At 41.5% G+C, this 21,084-nt stretch overlaps 2 protein-coding genes across 5 annotated transcripts in view; both read left to right on the forward strand.

The window, feature by feature from the left end:
• On the forward strand, positions 1 to 14,297 carry LAPTM4A (lysosomal protein transmembrane 4 alpha). The gene is made up of 7 exons (XM_086745786.1): positions 1 to 190; positions 6,977 to 7,097; positions 9,850 to 9,926; positions 10,014 to 10,136; positions 11,427 to 11,522; positions 12,907 to 13,005; positions 13,520 to 14,297. Exons 1-7 carry the CDS (start codon positions 92 to 94, stop codon positions 13,592 to 13,594), a joined length of 690 nt encoding a protein of 229 aa, XP_086601912.1. The 5' UTR covers positions 1 to 91; the 3' UTR covers positions 13,595 to 14,297.
• MATN3 (matrilin 3) overlaps positions 14,102 to 21,084 on the forward strand; it is a 19,499-nt gene continuing 12,516 nt past the window's right edge. The window contains exons 1-4 of one of the 4 annotated variants that reach the window (XM_086745783.1): positions 14,102 to 14,238; positions 15,175 to 15,334; positions 15,755 to 16,114; positions 18,430 to 18,999. In XM_086745783.1, coding sequence (XP_086601909.1) covers positions 18,534 to 18,999 — 466 coding nt within the window. In that variant the 5' untranslated portion in view covers positions 14,102 to 14,238; positions 15,175 to 15,334; positions 15,755 to 16,114; positions 18,430 to 18,533. Of the gene's footprint in view, positions 14,239 to 15,174; positions 15,335 to 15,754; positions 16,115 to 16,238; positions 16,565 to 18,429; positions 19,000 to 21,084 lie in introns of those variants that run through there. The other 3 variants (XM_086745784.1, XM_086745785.1, XM_086745782.1) reach the window with 3 other exon arrangements.

Consider the following 21,084-nt stretch of genomic DNA (forward strand, 5'->3'; position numbering starts at 1 on the left):
GTTTTCACGGCCCTCAGCTGGAGGGGAAGTGGCTGGAGAGGGCGAGCCGTGGGCCTGGAGGAGGGAGGTTGGCGTCGCCGCTGCTACCACCATGACGTTCAAGCGGAGCCGAGACCGCTTCTACAGTACCCGCTGTTGCGGCTGCTGCCACGTGCGGACCGGCACCATCATCCTGGGCACCTGGTACATGGTGAGAGACTGGCGCGGGGGGCAGCCGGCGCCGCTGAGGGGGCGGTGATTTGGGTTGGGCGCAGCGCGCATGCGCGCGAGCTGGGCCGTTGCCCAGCCTGGGAGCGGTGGGCGCGGGGTGGGCAGCGCGCATGCGCCGCCGGTGGGCCTGGGCGAGGGCTCGGGGGAGCTGAGGCGGCGGGCCTGCGCCCTCCCCGCCGGGGGAGCCGCTCTCTTTCGGCATTCGGCTGTCGCCGTGCCAGCCCTCGCCGGCGTCCCCTGTGCTGCTCCCTGCGGGGAAGCTGCACGAGTTTCCTGGAGTCGCCTGGTGTGGTTCGGGCCCCTCTTTCTCCCCGGGGTCAGTTTCGGGCTTGCCAAGCCCAGTTGCCCCTTGGCGGCCTTCCTTGTTGTGGTTAGAAAAGAAAAACGAAGAGAAAGTTCAGGGCATTTTAATCTGAGTGGGAGGGGGAGGAACTTACACGTGTTTTGTACAGTACTGAATGTGTCCTTGGTAAGAGAGGAGATGCTAATGCTTGGGGAGGCTGGAATTTGGGGTATGCTGAGAATAGGATGATAAGATGTGTTTCTTCTGAGCAGTATGTAAGCTCTGAGAGGAAGGTGAAGGTCTTCAAAATGAACATTGCTTTTGCTTGTTGAAGAGCTTTGTGGAAGGGGAAGCTCCTGGTTATTTGGTACACTGTGTTCTCTACACAGTGTTTGGGGAGTGATACAAACAGACTTGGTTTCCAAAACGCCTCTTGTTTTCTGACTGGTGTGTGCTTCTCTGAGGGAGTGCTGTGGTGGTGAAGCTGAAATATTAAAGGTAGTTTTGAACTAGAGTAAAATAGAAATCTCAAAACAGTACCAGCAAGTTAAAGCCTGGAGCCTTAACTTCCCTTAAAGGGGAACAAGTTCCCCTTTATTGAAGTAATTTCCTCATCTTTCCTTCCTCTTACCCTCATGGGCAGTAAGAATGTGAGGATAGTTTAAAAATGTTGCGTTATAGCTTTTCTGTTCCCCTGAAGCTGTAACCAAAGCCTGTATTCTCCTTTACCCTTCCCCAGATTGTAAAAATAAAGAGTGCTGAATTTTTATGCCTTGATGTCGTACACAAAAATTGCTTTTATAGGTATGAGGATTTAAGTGTGGAGAGTTTATGGTTTATCTTTAGTAAGTATGGGAAGATCTTTTTTTTTCTTTTTTTTTTTTTTAATCTCTGTCCTTCCATTTACAAGAAAATGTACAGTCAATAAAATGGCAGGAGAGAGGAATAGAAGAAAAAGCAAAGTAGGAGAGTAGGAAGTATAACAAAAACTGTAGGAAAGGGCTATTTTACTCTCTTTTTTTTTTTTTTTTTTTTTTTTAAATAAACTGGAAAAAAATGTCTTGGTGTTGATTTAAGTTCTACTATTAGTTCATGTAAAACAGAAAAGGCCCATTGCAGTATTGAACATCAGACTTGTTCTGGAAACTTGTGAAACTTTCAGAAGCTTTACCCTGTGCTGATGGGGGAGATCATGAATATTCTTCCGATACCTCAAGTAAAAGTCTTAATTCTTAACAGTAAGGAGACATTTATCCTTGTTGTGGAACAAACACACCTTACTGCCTTCCCCACTTTCGTTTCCTGTTCGCAGAAGTATCTACAGACCCAGGAACTTGGCAGGCATGTGCTCTCCAGGCTGCAGACTCTGTAGTACTTCCAGCTCCTACCTCTCTTGCTGTGCTTCTGTTTCATCTTGTTGCTTGAATGCAGCACCTCTTTCTCCTTTCTGAATCTGTGCAAAAATCTGTAGTGCTTATGGACAATGGCTTCAGAGGTGGAGTGGTGTCTGAGGCAAAGTGTTCTTTGATCTGCTGTAACTGCAACAAATTCAGTGGCTGCAGGCTGCTAGAGGGGAAAAATATAGTTGAGTTCAGGGTAGCAGGGTGCATGCAAAGTCCTTCATAGCTGTGCTTTTCTATAAACTGTATCAAACACTTTGTTAACCTATACATTGAATATTTTTATCTAGTTCTTCCCAGCTGTCAGCTGGGAAGAGGTGATAACTCTTTTTAAGTCTGACACCTGTGAGCTGTTTGAGCTGAAATACGGTCTTACCATGAAGTCTAGGTGGTCTTGCTTAATGCTTTACATCAAAATTCAACTATAATTAAAGCCTTTTGAGGGTAAATTACAACTTGGACAGTGAAAATTAAACTTCTTTCTGCTGACAAACTTAAAAAAAAACCAAACCCCAAACAAACAATTAAATGGCCTAGACCATGTCTTCAGTAGAACTTCAGTCTTTTGGTCACTAGCTTGTGAAAAGTATTTCTAAATCAATTTAATAATCTATGCTTATAAGTTACAGTGGGACAAATAGTAATGACTTTCTGTGTAGGGTGGAATTTTTTGGGTTTTTTTGTTTTGTTTGGTTTTGGTTTTTTTGGTTTGGTTTTTTTTGTGAGGGAGGTAGCTTTTTGGTGGGGGAGAATACTTACTCAACAATAGCTTTGTGTTACTGAAAATCTTGGTCAGCCTGTATTTACTGGATACACTGTGTTCTTGTGCTATGCAGTCCTGAAGGAATTTGATACTGAACATAAAATGGAGTCTCGTAGCAATCTACTCCAGATGTTTTAGTAAGATAAGAGTTTTGGCTATTTAATAAATGTGTGTTATTCTTATGTAACCATTTACTTAGCCATTTTCCTATTCTTTGCTTATTTGTATACTCTCAAATCTTGTATTTAACTTCTTCACTACAATAGTTATGTCACTGTCCTTGTGTACTTCTGTGAGTCTAGGGAGAACAAGGACATTATCTTCTAAAATGTCTGCTGTTGGTGCTGTGTGATCAAACTGTGTCTTTTTAAGTACGCTCCAGTCCACATGCTGCGACTGTTTCTGAGAAACAGATAAAACTGTATTTGCAAAAAGATGAGTGAAGAACATTTCTAGGGAACTTGTACTTGAGCTCCAGGACTAAAATAGTTTGGTTTACTCTGCAACACCCACTACTGTTCTGTGTAGGAAGGAAAAAGAAACCTCCTATTCCGAGCTCCGTAATTGCAAATGTCTGGCTTTGAAGTTTGTTTCTTCCTGTAAACTTTCCTATTAGGCACAGTGCTTTCCAGAAGCATGAACATTGCATTGGCAAAAATCAGATCAGAGTTCAACAAACAGTCTAAAAGTAATAGCATTGTTTTGGAGGGAGTGTCTGTTTCATTCTGGCAGCAAACTTCAGCGATGGAGTCAAAATGATGCAATTGCTACTGGCTAGCAGGAGGCTCAGGATGATCTCTGGAGTCGTTTGTTCACTGAACAAGACTTCCAGAAACGAATGGGTGTAACAGGTCTCAATCTAATCTTGACAGTGCTAGAAGCTCTGAAATACCCCATTTACAAGTATTCTTTTTCAATTTTTATTATTTTGGTATAGTAAGAAAACCAAGATAAAACCCCCATCTTGGTTTGTTTCTTCAGGAACATGTTTAATGAAAAATAATGGAAAAGTGAGAGGAAGATGAGAAGGTGTAGTAGTGCAAGGCAATTTCCCTCTTCTTTCCCACTTGTAAAAGGATATAAGCAAACTAGAAGTAGGAATTCTTGTTTCTGTACAAGGTTTTTAGTCACTCAGAGCGCTTGGGGAAACCTAGATTTGATGATCAGGCCTCGAGAGAGCTGAAGCACTTACATGATTAAGCACTAAATGTATACCATGGAGATATAACTTGGTAATTAAAAAGCTAATGCCTGTTACGGTCCCACAGTCTTTTGAGTTCTGATCGTATGGGGAGCTATATTTCTGTTACCAGTTTGTAACAAATGCTGACTTCCTACTTTAATAACAGCTATTGATTTTTTTTTAATGTGATATAAGCTACACCAAACGTCTGTTAAGCTTAGTTATCCCAATTACATGAGTAAAATACATTCTTAAATGACTACAAAACTAAATTGTTTTTTTTTTTGTTTTTTTTGTTGTTTTTTTTTTTTAATCTTAATAGAACCATCTTTTGAATAAGAATTTGAACCTGTGTTTTGTGATTTATATTTTTTTATTACTACTTTTTGACTTCCGAACAAAAAAGACTAGGATGGGGACTGCTGGGATTTCTGAGGTGTTACCTCAGAACAGTGCAGTATCCACTGAGTCCTGATTTGTTGGGGTTGGTGGTTTTAATCTTCGGATTACACTGAGGCTTACCTGTGCTTTGTGCTTCCTTCCCCCTCCGACTCCTACTCCATGTAGATCACTTGGGAACATAGATTTTTATTTGCAGTTAGTTTATTCTTGTAAGCTCTGATGATGCCTTGCAATCTAAACCATACTCTTGCTGCCAGTCACATTGACTACGAAGTTGAAACAAGCCTTTGGTATTTTTGTTATCAAGCTTCTGTAAAAGAAGAATGGTAGTAGTTAAAATACAGGCTCTGGCTTTGTGCTTTAAAAGGACTCCTAATTTGGAGTTGTTGGTAACTCTTAATTGAAATTCATATGTTGAAAACAATGAGTTGCTCAATGCTGTGATAGGACTCACAAATAGCAGTAATGGAGTAGTGGAAACTGGGGTGTTAATTGACAGAGGTTTGGGTTTGTTATTTGGGTTTTTTAAATTAGTATTTTTATTCTGTCTTACTGATCCTAATAGATTGGATTTTGAGTGACTTTAATTTCCTGTTTCCCTTGCACATGATTTCAGGTTGAGAAAATAAAGGTTTAATACTTTGAACTGTGCTCAATAACTAGTGAAATTACAAAGGACTTTTGTATGCTAAACTAGGACTGTGGATAGGATGAAAATATAAAAAGTGACAGATGTAGGATGACAGTTTCACAATTCCAAGGCAATCGAGTTCTTCAGTACTTGTATATTATTTTGAGCACTGCGTTCTCTTTATCTTGAGGCAGATAGCCTATCATGGCAGTTAAACTCAGTACTGAAGTAATACTGTCTTTTGTCTTGAACTTTATCACTATTTACGTTAAAATGACGACTGTGTGTAAACAATAAATGACTTAGCTATAATTGACCACCTCTCCATGTTTTGTGAAGTAGAAATCAATGTTTCAACCGACAGAGATCTGAACTTTGATATAGGCTTTTTAAAACAAGTCTGGAGAAGGAAGTTATTTTGTAAAGTATAGGTCAATACCCCTGGTTCCCTCACAGAGAGGAGGAAATGGAAGGCTTGAAAGTCATTGAGAGCAGAAAGCCAGAGTAGAGCAGGATGAAACAGGTGGTGAGAGAATGTAGTACTCTATACATTTGAACAGTGGTGAAGCAAAACACTTACACAAGTGGTAGATGAGCAACTTGACAGTTTGCCCTGTAGGAAGTGTCTGGTGAGGGGGGAAAATATGCTCACTTCAAGGCTAAAGATATTAGTAGCTGAACTTAGTTCTTCCCTGACAGCTGTACTAATTATTGTATTTTACATTCTAAGGCATAAAATGGAGGATACAAGTGGCTGAAAGTAGCTGGAATTTCTAATAAGTTTGTATAATACGTGATGACATGATAACACTTCTACAAAACAATCAGCTTTGATTTCACTACAGGGTTCTTTTTAGCAGAAAGTGTAAGCAAGCTTATCGCCATGGAATCTCTAAACTTTGGTGGGGGAGGGGGGGAACCCTCAAAACAATAAAACCCTTTAAAAAGGAAAACAAAACAAAACTTGTAGGAACTGAGTCTTAAAAGCTAAAACTCATTTTAAATGTTCATAAGTTTTTTTTCCTTACTAAACGCTTCAATAATTGTGTGTGGACTTGCCATTATTGCCGTCATTGACTCCTGAAACCAGGCCAGTAAAAGAAGAAATATTTGGCAAATATTCTTAAGTTGTGAGAAACTGCAAGCCAGTTTGTTGTTCTTCCTTTGAGGCTAATTGTAAAATATCCTGCTGGTGGTGGTGACTGTACTGAATACTGATTGGAAAACGACTGCAGCTTGGAAGGATCATCATTACTTTTTTTTGTTACGCAACCTTTTTCTTTGATGTGTCTCTCTAGATATTAGTAACAGAAACTATGCCCCTGTAAATCTTGACTAGATTATAAATGCTGTGAAGGCAATTTTGCAGAGGCTTAGGCTACTTCTCACTCTTTGAGCTCTTACTGTTACTGAAAGCATTTCTGCTATGTACCAAAATGGGGAAACAAGTAGTTTTCAGTAACATTGTAAGTGAGGAGAAGGACTGGTAAGCACGTAGCCAATGCTGAATGCTTACAAATTTTGGGGTTCAGTCTTTATGTGAGATTTTTTTTTAACTTCATCTGGTTTTATGTAGCCTTTCTGATAAGGACTGATGAGGTCTTAATAAATGATCTAGGAAGAGAAGGGAGATAGTTTTAATACAAGCAGGGGAGAACCAACATGGGAGAAACCAAGCAGCAAGCTACGTTTGAGGATTAGAGCTGTAGGCAAAGTTTGCCTTCATACGCTCAGTATTTACTGTGTAACATTTACATATCCCCTTGTACTGCTTGCCCCCCAGCACTATCTGAGAGTAGAGTACAGTACCTTATTTGTGCATTTCGGTTTGTTATAGAACGCAGAAACTCTTTCGAAATGTTCCTCATTGTGTCCACTGTTGTACATTTTCCTTCCTGGCCTCTTGTAACTCTTTCCAGTTTTCCGCTTCACCAATCTGCGCATTCATCACACAGCATCAGTTTAATTATTTTTTTTTTCTCCCACATATAGTCAAAGCAGAGAGTTTATTTCTAACTAAAATAATAGATTTATTAGTGTGTCCTTAAAAAGATCATAGCTGTTGCAGTGTAAATAACCTTTCGGTAACTGTAATCTTTCTCAGGTGGTGAACTTGCTGATGGGCATCTTGTTGACAGTAGAAGTGACACATCCAAATATAGTGCCACCTGTTGATATCCAGTATGAAGTCATCGGAAATTACTACGCTTCTGAGAGAATGGCTGGTAGGTGTATAACTCTGCTGTCTGATTACAAAATAAAGTATGCTGTATCGTGATGTATTTGCCTTACACTGGTGTGTAAAATATGCATACAGCTTAAATACAGTTGTCCTATTTTCTGAATTTCTCTAATTATTCTGAGATTGAGTTATTCTACAAGAATAAAAAAAAAGAAAACTTTTATGGAATATTATCTTTACTTCATATTTCTCCTAAGCATCTTAATGATGAGGTTTCTAAGGATTTCTTGTCTTCTAATGCTTTGAGTGTTGAAGGATGTGTGGAACATCTCTGATTTGCTTTCTCCATAACCATTTACTGTCCTTGCTGTGTCTGTGAAACAAAAAGCAGAAAACTATTTTTAAAGACTTTTCTTGGTGAATTTTTGGTGATCCTCATAGATTTAAGGAAGGAGCTTACAGCTATTGTGTATGGGTTTACTCATAGGAAAACTACGCCATCTTTCTAAGAAAAGTGGTAGAATTGGGATGTGAAGTACCTGAGTGAAACCAAAGTATTTATGTAAAAAGTTTGATATGCAGAAGAAACAGAAGAGAAGCATCATGAGCAGAATTAAACCTACTTTCCACTCTGTTGTTGTAGATTGTGTATGATGTGTACAGGTGTAACTGGTGTCACTTTTGTCTGTAATGACTTAAGTTTCTTAACTATAGTATGTCATGTGCACATGCTTTGTTTTCCTTGTTTTTCATAGAATCATAGAATGGTTAGGGTTGGAAGGTACCTTTAAAGGTCATCTAGTCCACCCCCCCTGCAAGAAGCAGGGACATCTCCAACCAGATCAGGTTGCTCAGAACCCCGTCCATCCTGGCCTTCAATGTTTCCAGAGATGGGGCTTCCACCACCTGTCTGGGTAACCTGTTCCAGTGCTTTACCACCCTCACCATAAAAAACTTCTTCCTTATGTCTAGTCTGAATCTACCCTCTTTTAGTTTAAAACCATTACCCCTTCTTCTATCACAACAGGCCCTGCTAAAACGTTTGTCCCCATCTTTCTTATAGGCTCCCTTTCAGTACTGGAAGATTGCTATAAGGTCTCCTAGGTGCCTTCTTTTCTCCAGGCTGAACAACTCCCAACTCTCTCAGCTTGTCCTAGTAGGAGAGGTGCTCCAGCCCTTTGATCGTTTTTGTGGCTCATGTTCAGCTTTTCATTCACCAGTACCTCTAAGTCTTTCTTGGCAGGGCTGCGCTCAATCCCTTCATCCCTCAGCTTGTATGGATACTGGGGGTTGCTCTGACCCAGGTGCACTTGGTCTTACTGCACCTCATGAGGTTTGCATGGGCCCAGATGTGCAGAAATGTTTAGTGTGGCACTTCTCATGTGTCTTGTCTCAGTGTGTTGTATTACACTAAAATTTAGGGAGGGTCAGATCCAGTCTGGAGCAAAGATGAATAGTACAGCATAAACTCGGATTTTGAGAGTTCTGGTTTACAATCTTCATACGTTATTCATGACCTGAGTTGAGGATTTGTCATTTCTGACCTGCAACTGTAACTCATGATGGTTAGTAATGAAGGAAGAGTAGGAACGAGGACCAAATACTTCATAAAGTCAAGATAGTAAGTAAAATTACAGCAGATATCTGTAAAATGTCATGTTTTGTAATGAATGGTGTACTTGGTAGCCTTAAGCTTATATGACTGAGAGATGCTTCTGATTTTCTCTACTCTTTAGTGTAAAATGACTGTCACATGCTGTTGACTTAGATTCTTGTTTCCCATGTTGGAATATGGGCTAGAGGATTTTGTGTGCATGGAAGGGTTATTACAATTTTGATTGTGCCTGTGGATATTGTGAGTAACAGATCCTCAGAAGGAAACCACGCTTGTTGGCTATTGCTGAGTACTTAGGGCTCTCTGATCAACACAATGTGTTTCAGACATGGGAGGAGCTCCATCTTGATGCCATCTGTGTGTGTAGATATCATAATCTTGTGCTGAATTGGGTACAGAAGTGCTTCTGCAGTGTATCTTTTCAAACCAGTTGCAGTTAGGGTTCTCAGATCATCTCTTTCAAGCACGGGAACCACATAAGTTTGGCTTCAGCGTTGCTAAAAGCATTAGCTTACCACATCTATAGACTGTCAAGCTGGTTTCTTTCTCTGTGTTTAAAAATGTAAACTGTGCTCTGTCATCGGCAACTGTGATGCACAAGGAGAATCTTCATCATTCAGTTTCCATGAGTGTCCTGGATTCTGCTACCACTTGGCTTCTGTTCAACTGCTTTTTCTTGTAAATAATGGGATACCTTCCATGCAGTGATTTCCTGTTTTCCATAGTGTTCCTGAAGGAGCAGTGCTGCTCTGCCAATGACCGAATTACATAATCAAACTATTTTAAAGTGTAAAGGTTGATACTGTGCTACCTTCACTTAAAATTCTTTCCAGTTTTAAAGTTAATCACCCACATTCTTTTAGCACTGACATACATTGCAAATCAGCATCATTATGTTGCATTACTGTCAAACTATGTCAGGCTTCTAATTGGTGTGTCTGAGGTTTATTCAGGCTTTTGATTAAGGCAGAGGGATTTTTTGCAAATGCCTGCTGATTTTCTTGAACCAGATCTTTTTCCATTAGCAGAGAGCTGAGTTACTCAATTCTACCGCTGCTAGTTTGCACAGATGAAACAGTTGAGAACAGATCATAGTAATGGATAGAGCTTGGGTACCTGTCAGCTGCAGTGTGACAACTTCAAGAAATGACTGATGCTTATTGTTTTTCTTTTAATGCAGAAAATGCCTGCGTTCTATTTGCTATCTCCCTCCTCATGTTCACAATCAGTGCAATGATGGTGTATGGTGCAATTGCTGTAAGTATATTTATAGTCCACTACTTTAAACTTGCTACTGGAATTTTTAACTAAGTATCTTACAGGCTGCTGCTTTTTCCTTTTTAGCATCGTGTAGGCTGGCTGATCCCATTTTTCTGTTACCAACTCTTTGATTTTGTGCTCAGTTGCCTGGTTGCCATCAGTTCTCTCACCTACTTGCCCAGAATCAAGGATTATCTGGATCAGTTGGTAAGTGTTTGTTCAATTCAAGTTGCAATTTTTACATTTGAAATTAAACTTTGGTTTAATTGGATAAGTGACTGAGCTGTAGTTACCTACCTGCATAGGAAAGAGGAATTCAGGCTGCAGCAGCCATAGGGGATGACTGCTAGGGTGGTTATGAGAATGAGAGCTTATTGGAGGTGGAAGGGCCAAAGGTGTCGTTGCTCCCTAAAAGGAGAGCCAGGGAGAATAAAGAAAGAATTGTGATGGGAATTGTCGGTTTAAACTGTCTCTGCTACATTTGTACTTGAAACAAAGATGTTCCTAACCCTTTAAGCGGTGTGGTTCTGTGGCAGGTTTGCTACTGCAGATGAAAAATGTGATGACCCTTATTTGGTGGGGGAGGGGAAGAAAAGTATAGATAAGGATTGATATGATGTAGGGTACGAGAGCATTACGGGATGGAATCTGAGATTCTGAGGGTTCCTTTTTACATTCTATATGGCTCTTCTTACTTTGCAACAGTACCTTCTAAGAAAACTGTAATGGAGTTGTCATGAATGCTGTGTGTGTTTTAACAACAAGAAGATTTCATGGATAGAATACACTGTCAGTTAATGGGGATCACAAGCTTTTTGCCTTTTCTGGCTGGTGTTTAGACCTGTTCAAGTAGATGGTAAAAAAACAAAACAAAAAAAACCAAAAGAAACAAACAAAAAAAAAACCAAAACAAAAAACCCCAAACCCTTTAAAATAGATATAAACAAAAAATCGGACTGGTGTTGGAGAGAGACTTTGTCACTGTGGTCAGGTAGAGAAGCATCTGAAATTTGCAGAAGCTCTTTGTTTTCCCTCTTCTGAAGTTTGGGGGCAACTTTTCCTTTCTACTCTGCACACATGTATGTTACTGGTTGGACTAACAGGAGGAAATTAATACTAAGTCATTAAAGAGTTATCAAGTAGAGGACTAAGTACAAATGCTGTGCTGGAACTGTTAAAAAGGAAATTTCATGGATATCTATTAGCATGAGATGAGGAAGTGACTAGGCACGTAGATAGCGTGAGACTTCTGTATAGGTAGCCCTCTTCTGTAGCTCTTGCAGGAGAGAGGCAGGATAAATACTGCACTTTGTGAGAGGGCAGAGAAGAAACTAGTCAGAAACAGAACTTGTTGTTTCTGGGGAGTTGTTGACCCAGGAGTTTGTTTCATTTGGTGCAAAGTTTGGATGTCTCTGCAATGTTTGTGACTGTGTAGTCTTCATGCTATCTCCTCCCTTTCTCTCCCTGCCCTATTTTTTTTTTTTTTTTTTAAACTAGCCGGATTTCCCTTACAAAGATGATCTCCTTGCCTTGGACTCCAGCTGTCTCTTGTTTATTGTTCTGGTGTTCTTTGCTTTATTTATCATTTTAAAGGTAAGTTAAAACTTAAGCATATGTCTGTTTCATGAGTTACTATATTAAGATGCTGTCAGTCTTACTTAATTCTCAATGCTGAATTAAGAGCTCGACTGACTTCTTAATGCTGAGTTAAGAACTTCTTTGAGCAGAATTGATGGTTTGTTCAATTACAGTATGACTTAAGTCTTGTATTTTGTGTACTGGTGTCTTCAAGTAACTCGTTTATATGCAGTGAGGCATGTTTATGCAGCTCTGCCCTTCTTGAGTAGGAAGTAGGGATGCACGAAGACTTCAAATATAATCTTTTTGCATATGTGGAGATAATTTTAATATTTGTAATGAAGCTTGTAGCAAAACAATATTGAGTTACTCCATACAAGTTTTCTAAGCAAAACTTTTAAAGTCTCTCACTGTGCCTAACAAACCAAGGTGCGTGTTTCAGGAGGAAATGCATAGGTTAATGCAGAGCTGCATCCTTCTTCCTACTGAAGGGTGATATTACCAGTTATTTTATTTTATTTTTGAAGATCTGAATACAGAGGTATTCATTTGAATTACAAAAAACTGTTGTGCAGACAAAGCATATGAGAGAAATGAGTTGATAATATACATTGGCTGTGACAATATTCCTTTATTGCATTCAGATTGAATGCAAGAAAAAATGAAGAAAAATGAAGTAATGAAAGAATTTTACTCGTTTTTCTATACTTTCTCCAAGAGAAGTGTCTGAGTAGGGGGAGTGGAAGCCTAATACAGTAGATGATATTTTTTATTTTTGATTGGGAAATTCTATACCTTGTGTATAACCATGTACTAACTTTGCCAATGAAAAATTCAGAAAGATAAATATTATACAGATTAATAATAATAAAAAAATCTAATCCTCATCAGAGCATGATGGTATGTCTTTTTACAGCAGTTAAGATTGACTTAAAGTCCAGGCTACTTTGCTCTATGATCTCCTTGCCACCGCAGTTGTGCGCTTGTGCCCTCTCCTTCACACTGGTAGTTGGACAAATAGCAATGCTAACTCAGGGATGAGTGGGACTGTGCTCTTGGCTTCTTCTTCTCCTCCTGGGAAGTTTGGACTGATGTGCACAGAAGCATAAGCCAGTTGGGGATTAATTTGATTAGCGCTGCTGAGGTAGAGAGATTAATTGAATGGATCTGTGGGTTTTTTTGTTAAAACCTGTGTGGTTCGTCTTCTCTGAGTCGCTATGATAGCAAAGCTAAATTGGAGAGCAACGTAGGTATGTGCCTAAATCTGTGAAATAGCAACCGTTGCTCAGATATGTATCGACTAAGTTTGATTTATGCCCTTTTTTTTGTCATATGAATGTAATCCAACATCAAATTTCTGCATATGAGGTCTTTAAAAGAGAAATATCTCTTCTTGCAGGCTTATCTAATTAACTGTGTATGGAACTGCTATAAATACATCAGCAACAGAAATTTGCCAGAGATAGCTGTGTACCCTGCTTTTGAAGCTCCTCCACAGGTAAAACCTCTTTTTGAGATGAAAGGAACCAGCATTGTTTAATTTTAAAGTAGAAAGCTACCATATCAGTATATGTTTACAAGCCTTGTCCAGCATTCTAAACAAAGACTGGAAAGATTAAAAAGCTAAAGCAGCTAATGTGAGGGTAGGTTATTTCTTAGTTACATTCTTATAGTGCATAAAATGGGAGGTTTTGCAGAGAAGAGTCTTTGAATGTTTTTCTTGTAGTAGTGAAGCTTTCTGATTGCACCACTCAAAACCTTCCTTGTTGCTTTGCAAACCAAGAGATAGAGGAGTGGAATGAATGACCTAGGGTTAGGTTCAGCAGAGCAGTAAACCACTGTGGCATTTTCTTTCACTTCCTCGCTAGCTTACTAGAAGCAGCAGTAAGTTCTTCTTTAAAACATTTGCCTGCAACAGAGGATTAAGTTGTTGATGGGGCATGTATGGTTTTGTTCTTTTTCTTTTTTTCTAAACTTTCTGTGTTAATCTCTTCAAAATGTCTTCTTTTTAGTATGTTCTGCCAACCTATGAAATGGCAGTGAAGATGCCTGAGAAGGAGCCTCCACCTCCCTACATACCTGCCTGAAGCAATTTTTGTTAATTAACATCTGTACCAGCTTCCCGGGGGTCTTGTCTTTTAATCTTGCAAAACTGCTTAAGTAATAGAAATATTCAGGGCTTTAGGAGCAAACTGTTCTGTTTTTAAAATGTTTGATATAAACTTACTAAGCAAAACACATCTGGGAGTGATTTTCGTTTGCTTTAATTTTTATTCTCCTTAATGCTCTTAAACATTTTATTGCCTTAGGGCCTTATACTGCAAGAACTTATGCATGTGACTAACTTGTGGCTTTTAGTAATACCAACTGAGCCAGTCTGTGATTGAAGTTAGCTACAATTATAAGTGTCTGCAGGATCGTGCCCTTAATTTATATTAATTTTTTTGTAAAGTAGTTCATGAAGACAATCTGATCGTGCAGCAAAATGACAGTTTGCCTTTGTCCATTTTTGGAGGGGGAGAGGGTTTGAATGTGGTATACAAGTGACTTTTTTACTTTGCACTTTTCTCCTATGTTATCTTACCTTTATTGTGGTTTTTTTGGTTATCCTATGTCTTGAAACGTATTTTTCAGGAAGAAGTGAGGGTGGCACAGGAGTTGTATTACAATGTGCTGCAAATGCAAGAAAAATAAAAAGAAATTTGGAAGATCATTGCATGCTTCTAAACTTGTATGTATTTTCCTCTTTATGATAAATGATACTTAAATAAATCTTTTACGAAATGTTTACTAGTAGCCTTGGTTGATCTGTTTTTTTGTCTTTTTTTTGTTTGTTTGTTTTTTGGGTTTTTAAAGTACCTCAGTGTACTGCAGGTAGTCCCATGTACATGTATCTTAGCAACCTGTAGGAAGCCAGTGTTCACTTAGTGGTTGATCTGTGTTCTTCAGGAAAAAGTCCTCCTGTGCATGGAGAACACAGATTCCCTTTAATCTATAAGCTTGTATTGCAGCTTTTGCAGTTCAAGTACTTGGGTGTCGTCTTCTTGTCTGGTTGCTACTTATACATAAGCTGGGAAAAGGGAATTGTAGTGCAGGCTTCTGGCCCTTAGGGCAAACCTGATGTCTGATGAACTTGGGCATTAAAAGCAGCACAGACTCAGTAGGACTACAGCATTATTTACATTGGAAAATGTCCAGAGTTGTTGGACATATGCCACAACTTCAGAAATGTTCTAAAAAACAAAAAAAAACCCAAAAACCCACAACCAGACAAAAAAAAATGAACTACAAACAACAACTTTCTACTGTTCTTCATCTGTAGTGAGGTAAAAGATAATTTAAATTATCTGCCTATCTGAAGAAAAAATGGCTTTCTACTTTGGAAGATGAAAAGGATCTGGGATTAAACTGGGGAAAAGGATTCAAATTGCTACACCGTACAAGATGTACGTTATTCTGGTCTGTTCAAGTATGTACCTCCTTCCCATCCCCCCAAATGTCTAAAAATGCCCTCTGTCACTGCCACACTATCACTAATAGGTTCCTTAGTTTCCTCTTTACCCAAGATGCCCTCTGTGAGAGCACCTTAAACTGCGGTGGTGTCACCACCACTGTTGCACCACTGTTCTGGCGGGGCCCTGCCCTTTCTGTTACCCTGTGCACCCAGGTGTCTTGGCAACTGCACTCAGCTTTCAAGTTCTGAGGAACTGCTTGGGACTGGGACTCCCAAAGAGACTCTGGAAACAGAGAATCGTTAGATGCTGGCAAAGACTCCTTAAATGTGACTTCTGGAGGGGAGCTGAAGGACTGTGTGAAACTGAAGCGGAGTACGGAGCTACAACTTCTTGGGGGTTGTGTGATGCTCAGATACTGATCCCAGAGCATATACTCTGTCCTGGATCCATCCTCACGGAGGGAGTTTCTGTGTATGTTACAGAACAATGCAAAAACCTCACTCCTTTGTTAGCTCTCTGACCATGAGTGGGCACCAAAGCAACTCGAAATACAGGCAGAGAGCTCTGGTCAAGGGCTGGGTGTTGAGGCTTCCCAAAATATGGGTGGGTGATCATATAGGTGAGCAGTATTTGGAAGCAGCAGGCGCTGTTTGAAATTCTTGTGGTGCGTGTGCTCTTGCTTCAACAGAGCTGCAGCCCCCTCTAGGAGACGAAAGCTGTCCTATTGCACCTGTCCTGCAGCCTTCCTCTGCACAGAGGGTGGTGTGCCCTCTAACCTGATTTCATTTGCAGGCTTTGCGTGAGTGATGGGGACCTCTTCTACCATGCAGTCAAGATTGTACTTGCTGAAGTGAGTCAATACCTGCCTGAGACTATACTGCTGGTGGCTTGTGAGGGTACGGTGGTTTGGGGCTTCTTGTGCCCCTCATGGAGGTGAAGAGGGAAAAGATGGTCCTGCAATCCAACGTGTCAGCTGTGGGTTTGGCAAAGGTGATGAAGGTCTGAAAGACTCTGCTGGAGATCATAGTGGATTTGTGCCCTAAATTGTGCTTTCTGTTAAAGCTTGCTGGAACTGGTAGGATTTCTGGACAAAATGCCTCAAGTTGGATTTGACAAGAGCGAAGGCAGCTTCTGTGCCTTGCTGATCACACTGTGAGCTTTTTCTCCCCAGTGCAGGGAGAACGAGTGAGTTTGCATTCCAGGTGCCCTGGCTCCGAGGGCTGAACCCGGCCCTTACCGCGCAAGTTCCAGGGGTTTGGCTCCAAGCCTTCCCCGTCCCGCTCCCGCAGGCTGAAGGCCGCACCGGGGCGGGGGAACGAGGGCTGGCAGCCCCCCCAACCCCCTGGGGAGGAGGCGGCGGGAGAGAGCCGATGCCACCCTCCTTTCCCACCCCTCTCCGTCCCCGTCGCAGCCGGCAGCTTTAAGCGCGGCGCGGCGGGAGCGGCCCCACGCGCGGCACCATGCGGCGGGAGCGCGGGACCGTGGGCTGCTGCCTGGCGCTGCTGCTGCTGCTGCTGCCGCCCGCGGCGCGGGGCTCCCCGCACCGCCTGCGCCGGCAGCCGCGGCCCGGCGGCGGCCTCCCCGGGAGCCAGGGCGCCGCAGGTACCGTACTCCCGCGGCGGCGGCGGCGGGAGCTGCCTTTCCCCGCAGCCGGCTGCTCCCCGCTCGCTCGCCCCGCGCTTTGCTCGCCGCTGCCCCGCCGCTCCGGCTGCCGCCTGCCATCGCTCCTCTGCCCTTGCGGGCTCAGTTCTACAAAGCGGTACGGCAAGGGCGGTGCGCCCCAGGGGCATCTCGCTGCAGCTCCACGGACCGGTTGCTCGTAGGCAGAAGGACCAACTGTTTTATGCAAAGCTGTCCTCGCTCATCTCTAAAACCTACATAACTCTTCCCTACCTGTGTTCATTTCTCAAAACATCTCTTTCGGACTCAGAAGGATCAGGCTGCTGAAAAGTGTTTTTTTTTTTTTCCCTAATCTAGAAAAAAAGATAATTCTGCCTACCAATCTGTGATTTGGTCTTTTGGGTTTTTTTTTGTTTGTTTGTTTGTTTTTGTAAGACAAACGTTTCTTTTTCTTTCATGTCTGAAGCTATGCATGCATGCACAAACGTTTCCTTAGGTTTTCTCAGCTTTCCAAAGGGGCACAAAGCCATTCTTCTAAATCTTTGTGCAAAAACTGAGTTATGGGATTATGCACGTGTAGAATTATATATAATATACCTGCATGAGATTCTAAATTCATCCAGTCCATTTCTCTACCCCAAGGCAAAATCAACTCTGCTACTGTGTTTTCTGATGGAGGTAAGAGGTATCTGTGCAATTAGATTTTTTCTCTCCCTTTTAACCTGCACAAGAGAAAAAAAAAAAAGTTTTTTTAATGCATTGGGAAAAAAAGTGCTGTTTTCACCTCTACTTTTAAGACACCTGTGAAGAATTTTTTTTTTTTCTTTTTTTTTTTTCCCTTCTTGACTGGAGTAATAAAAATCAACTTGATAGCAGCGGCGTGTGTCGGGTTCCCAAAACAGCTCTTCAGGGAGTGTATTCAAACTGAGCGCCTCATCTTTTGCTGTTTAATGCACTGTTGAGCAGGAATGTCTCTTTTGTAGGAATACTGTGCTTTTGGGTTTTCTGTTGTTCATAAGCCAGCAGTACAAATCCATACCTGGACGGTATCATCAACGTCAGGCCGGGATATCAGGGGAGAGGGTGCACAGCTGAGGTTGCCTGCTCTTGTCTCTGAGCTGAGCTGTGGCTTTCCTGTTTCGGTCTAGATTTGTATGTCAGTGAGGAATTTTAGAAGCTAAAAATATTTGTGTAAATGTTAATTTTTAGATGTAAAATTACTTCATAAATAATAAGGTCATTTATTTCTCTGTTCTAGTAGCCTTTAAACAGTAGCAACTTCTAAAGAAGCCTTTATCACAGCATAATTTGCATCTTTTTTCCTGTTGGCCTTTATTTCTTCTTTTTGTGTCCTTTGGATTGTGAATTACAAAAAAAGAAATAATTCCTAATTGGCAATCTGTATTATTACTATCCTAAAAAATATCATTAGGATCTGTTCACTATGTAATCTAGCCAGTTGTTTTACCATTTTATTTCTGTAGCTTATAAAAATGCAATTCGGGCTTTATAAAAAGAAAAAGTACATTTACATATTGTTGCTGCACTTCTGTTGTGAAATACAATGCTTTGTTTCAAGGATAGTTAGACATTTTGTGGGCTCAAATGTGGACCTATCTTTTAGTGCTTAGAAGTGTTCAATTATTTATCACTTGTCAAAATTAATAATTAAGAATTTCTAACCTGTTGCTCACTATAATTTTAAGTCTCTTCCTAAAGAATCAAGAGTGCCAGCATTTATCTGGTTGGAGTAGTTTGGCATGACCGCTGTCACTGCTCTAGGGTGAGCGCCCCAGTCCTATGTAGGACTGGATGATGACTGAAGTGTTTTCCTTCCTTCTTGACAGACACTGCCTGCAAGAACCGGCCCCTGGACCTTGTCTTCATCATAGACAGTTCCCGTAGTGTCCGACCTGAAGAGTTTGAGAAAGTGAAAATCTTTTTGTCAAAAATGATTGATACTCTGGACGTTGGTGAAAAAACAACCCGTGTGGCAGTCATGAATTATGCCAGCACTGTCAAGGTAGAGTTTCCCCTCCGGACCTACTTCGATAAAGCATCTATGAAGGAGGCCGTATCTCACATTGAGCCCTTGTCTGCTGGCACGATGACCGGCCTTGCCATCCAAACTGCCATGGATGAAGTCTTCACTGAGGAAATGGGCACCCGGCCAGCAAGCTTCAATATCCCCAAGGTGGTCATTGTTGTGACAGATGGGCGACCACAAGACCAGGTTCAAGATGTGGCAGCAAGCGCCCGGACAGCTGGCATTGAGATCTATGCAGTTGGGGTAGACCGGGCAGACATGCAGTCCCTGAGGATAATGGCCAGTGAACCGCTGGATGAACACGTCTTTTATGTAGAGACCTACGGTGTGATCGAAAAGCTGACATCCAAATTCAGAGCGACTTTCTGTGGTAAGGTGGTCAGTCCAAGAGGGCAGTGTAATTTGGCTCCTTTTGGCTCCTACTGTGGTTCAGCTCCCTTAAAAAGAAGGTTTTCTTTTGAGAAGTGTTATGTATCACATTTAAATATTTCCTTTGCCACTCGTTGGGCAAACAAGCCAACCGTTTTATTCAGTGGAGGCCATTAGTGACCTTTCATTTTGAACAGTGACCTTGCCATGCAAGTAACAGACCTGATTTCAGTGGACCTCCTTCTGCAGTTGGTCCAATTCAGTGCAAGAGGAAGCACGGCAATCTGGCCGGGATTTGGCTACGTATATTTACTGACTTGCCCAGAGCGCACAGCAGAGCTGTGCAGTCTGCTCATTTCTTTTCCCATCTGTCTGGGGAAGCAAGCAGGGTGGAAACATTGTTCTGAAGGGCTCATTATAGGTTCAGAGTAGGAAAATCAGTGTGGCAGGTGAACTGCCACGCTAGCTTGAGAAATTTGGTGCGGGATGAAGTGTCCAAACACAACAGCAGGTCATCTTGAGATGGGCTTTCACCCTGCAAGCATTGCTGGGCTTTTTAATTCTGCCAGACTTGCACCTTTCCATGTTCCTCTGCAACTTGATTTAGGGGAACTGTGGGATGGGTTGAATTAGCTTCTGCCTTTCAGGGCTGGTCGTGGGATGTATATTTGGTTTGGGGTAGGACTCCACTAACGATGCTAGGCCAGTGTGGGTCACTGTCAGGCCAGTTACTGTCATTTACAGAAAAAAAAAAAAAAGGTCGTGTGTCTGGAGTATTTAGAACTGCCTGTAGATGGCTATCATGGAACCATAGAATAGTTTGGGTTGGAAGGGACCTTTAAAGGCCATCTAGTCCAACCCCCCTGCAAGGAGCAGGGACATCTCCAACCAGATCAGGTTGCTCAGAGCCCCCTCCAACCTGACCTTGATTGTTTCCAGGGATGGGGCATCCATCACACCTCTGGGCAATCTGTTCCAGTGTTCCATCACCCTCATTGCAAGCTATGACACAGCCCTGCTCACAAATAACTTGTATGAAGTAGATTTTTCTAGTAAATTTCTAAGGAAATTACTTTTACAATAAGTCTCCAGCAAGTAATGGTAAAGTCAAGTGTAAAGAACATTGTAAGAGAATTAAAATAACAGCCATTGCCTCCCGAACTTGATTGGCAATGTGTTACTGTGTTACTTCAGAGCCTTACTAAAACTACTGTCATACCTTTTGAACATGTTGAGAGTGAATACACCTCTTTTTCTGGGTATGGAATAATGTGTTGGCCATTTGTAGATGGGCCCAATAATTAAGACAGGAAATGCCCCGAGGTTTGGCTTGACATCATGTTGTGTTGCTGGTGTGACCACGTCCTCTCTCTGGTAGCTGGAAATGGGTACCAGCGCCCACCTAGCTGGACAGGTATGTGCACTGTGAACAGAGCGCTAATTTTCCACTTATTTTCTTGCCAAAGCGAGTCTTTTAACAGCATCAAAGAAAAATCTCTTGTTCTTAAGAGTAAACATACTGCTTATTGTGCTGAAGCAGAGGAATTATGCCGCCCCTGCTAAGCTGGAGGTGTAAACCAGAGAGAGCTCACACATACGCATTTCCAGTGCAACTCTGAGTTCCCTGCAGGCAATTAGCCAGAATCTGTGGGATTCATGGAAAAAATGGGGTAAAGGGAATAGTTTTTCAAAAGGTTACTACAAACCAAATGAATCTAAGAGGGTCTTGTAAAACAGTGTGGGTAAACTGGGTCTTTTCCAGCTCCAGACTGCTTTTTGGTCAGAAATCTGGACTCACTGGTGACAATTAGGATTTTCTTTGCTTTGGCCAAGGCAAATAAATTTGTTTGCAGGGTGAACTGAAAACAGGAAAACTAGTGTTCAGGGGCAAAATAGTTGGCTAAGATAAAGTTCTTGATGAATTGAGAGCATCATTCAACATGAGACCATCCTGGAGGTGGAAAATCTTAGCCTTGAATTGATGGAAGCTTGACTTGCTTACCACAAAAATCTGACCCTTTGAGTCTGAGCTTCTCAGTTATGGTTGAAAATATCACCCACAGATTTTGTTCATCAGTCATGGAGA

The sequence above is a fragment of the Chlamydotis macqueenii genome, chromosome 3, assembly GCF_036417535.1.
Source record: "Chlamydotis macqueenii isolate bChlMac1 chromosome 3, bChlMac1.mat, whole genome shotgun sequence".
In the NCBI taxonomy this organism is placed as follows: domain Eukaryota; kingdom Metazoa; phylum Chordata; class Aves; order Otidiformes; family Otididae; genus Chlamydotis; species Chlamydotis macqueenii.

Excerpts from the sequence above, each read along its gene's own strand:
- LAPTM4A (XM_086745786.1), top strand. The coding sequence starts at position 92 with ATGACGTTCAAGCGGAGCCGAGACCGCTTCTACAGTACCCGCTGTTGC. Across the intron at positions 9,927-10,013 it reads TGGTGTATGGTGCAATTGCT|CATCGTGTAGGCTGGCTGAT; the intron begins GTAAGTATATTT and ends TTTCCTTTTTAG. Across the intron at positions 10,137-11,426 it reads AGGATTATCTGGATCAGTTG|CCGGATTTCCCTTACAAAGA; the intron begins GTAAGTGTTTGT and ends TTTTTAAACTAG.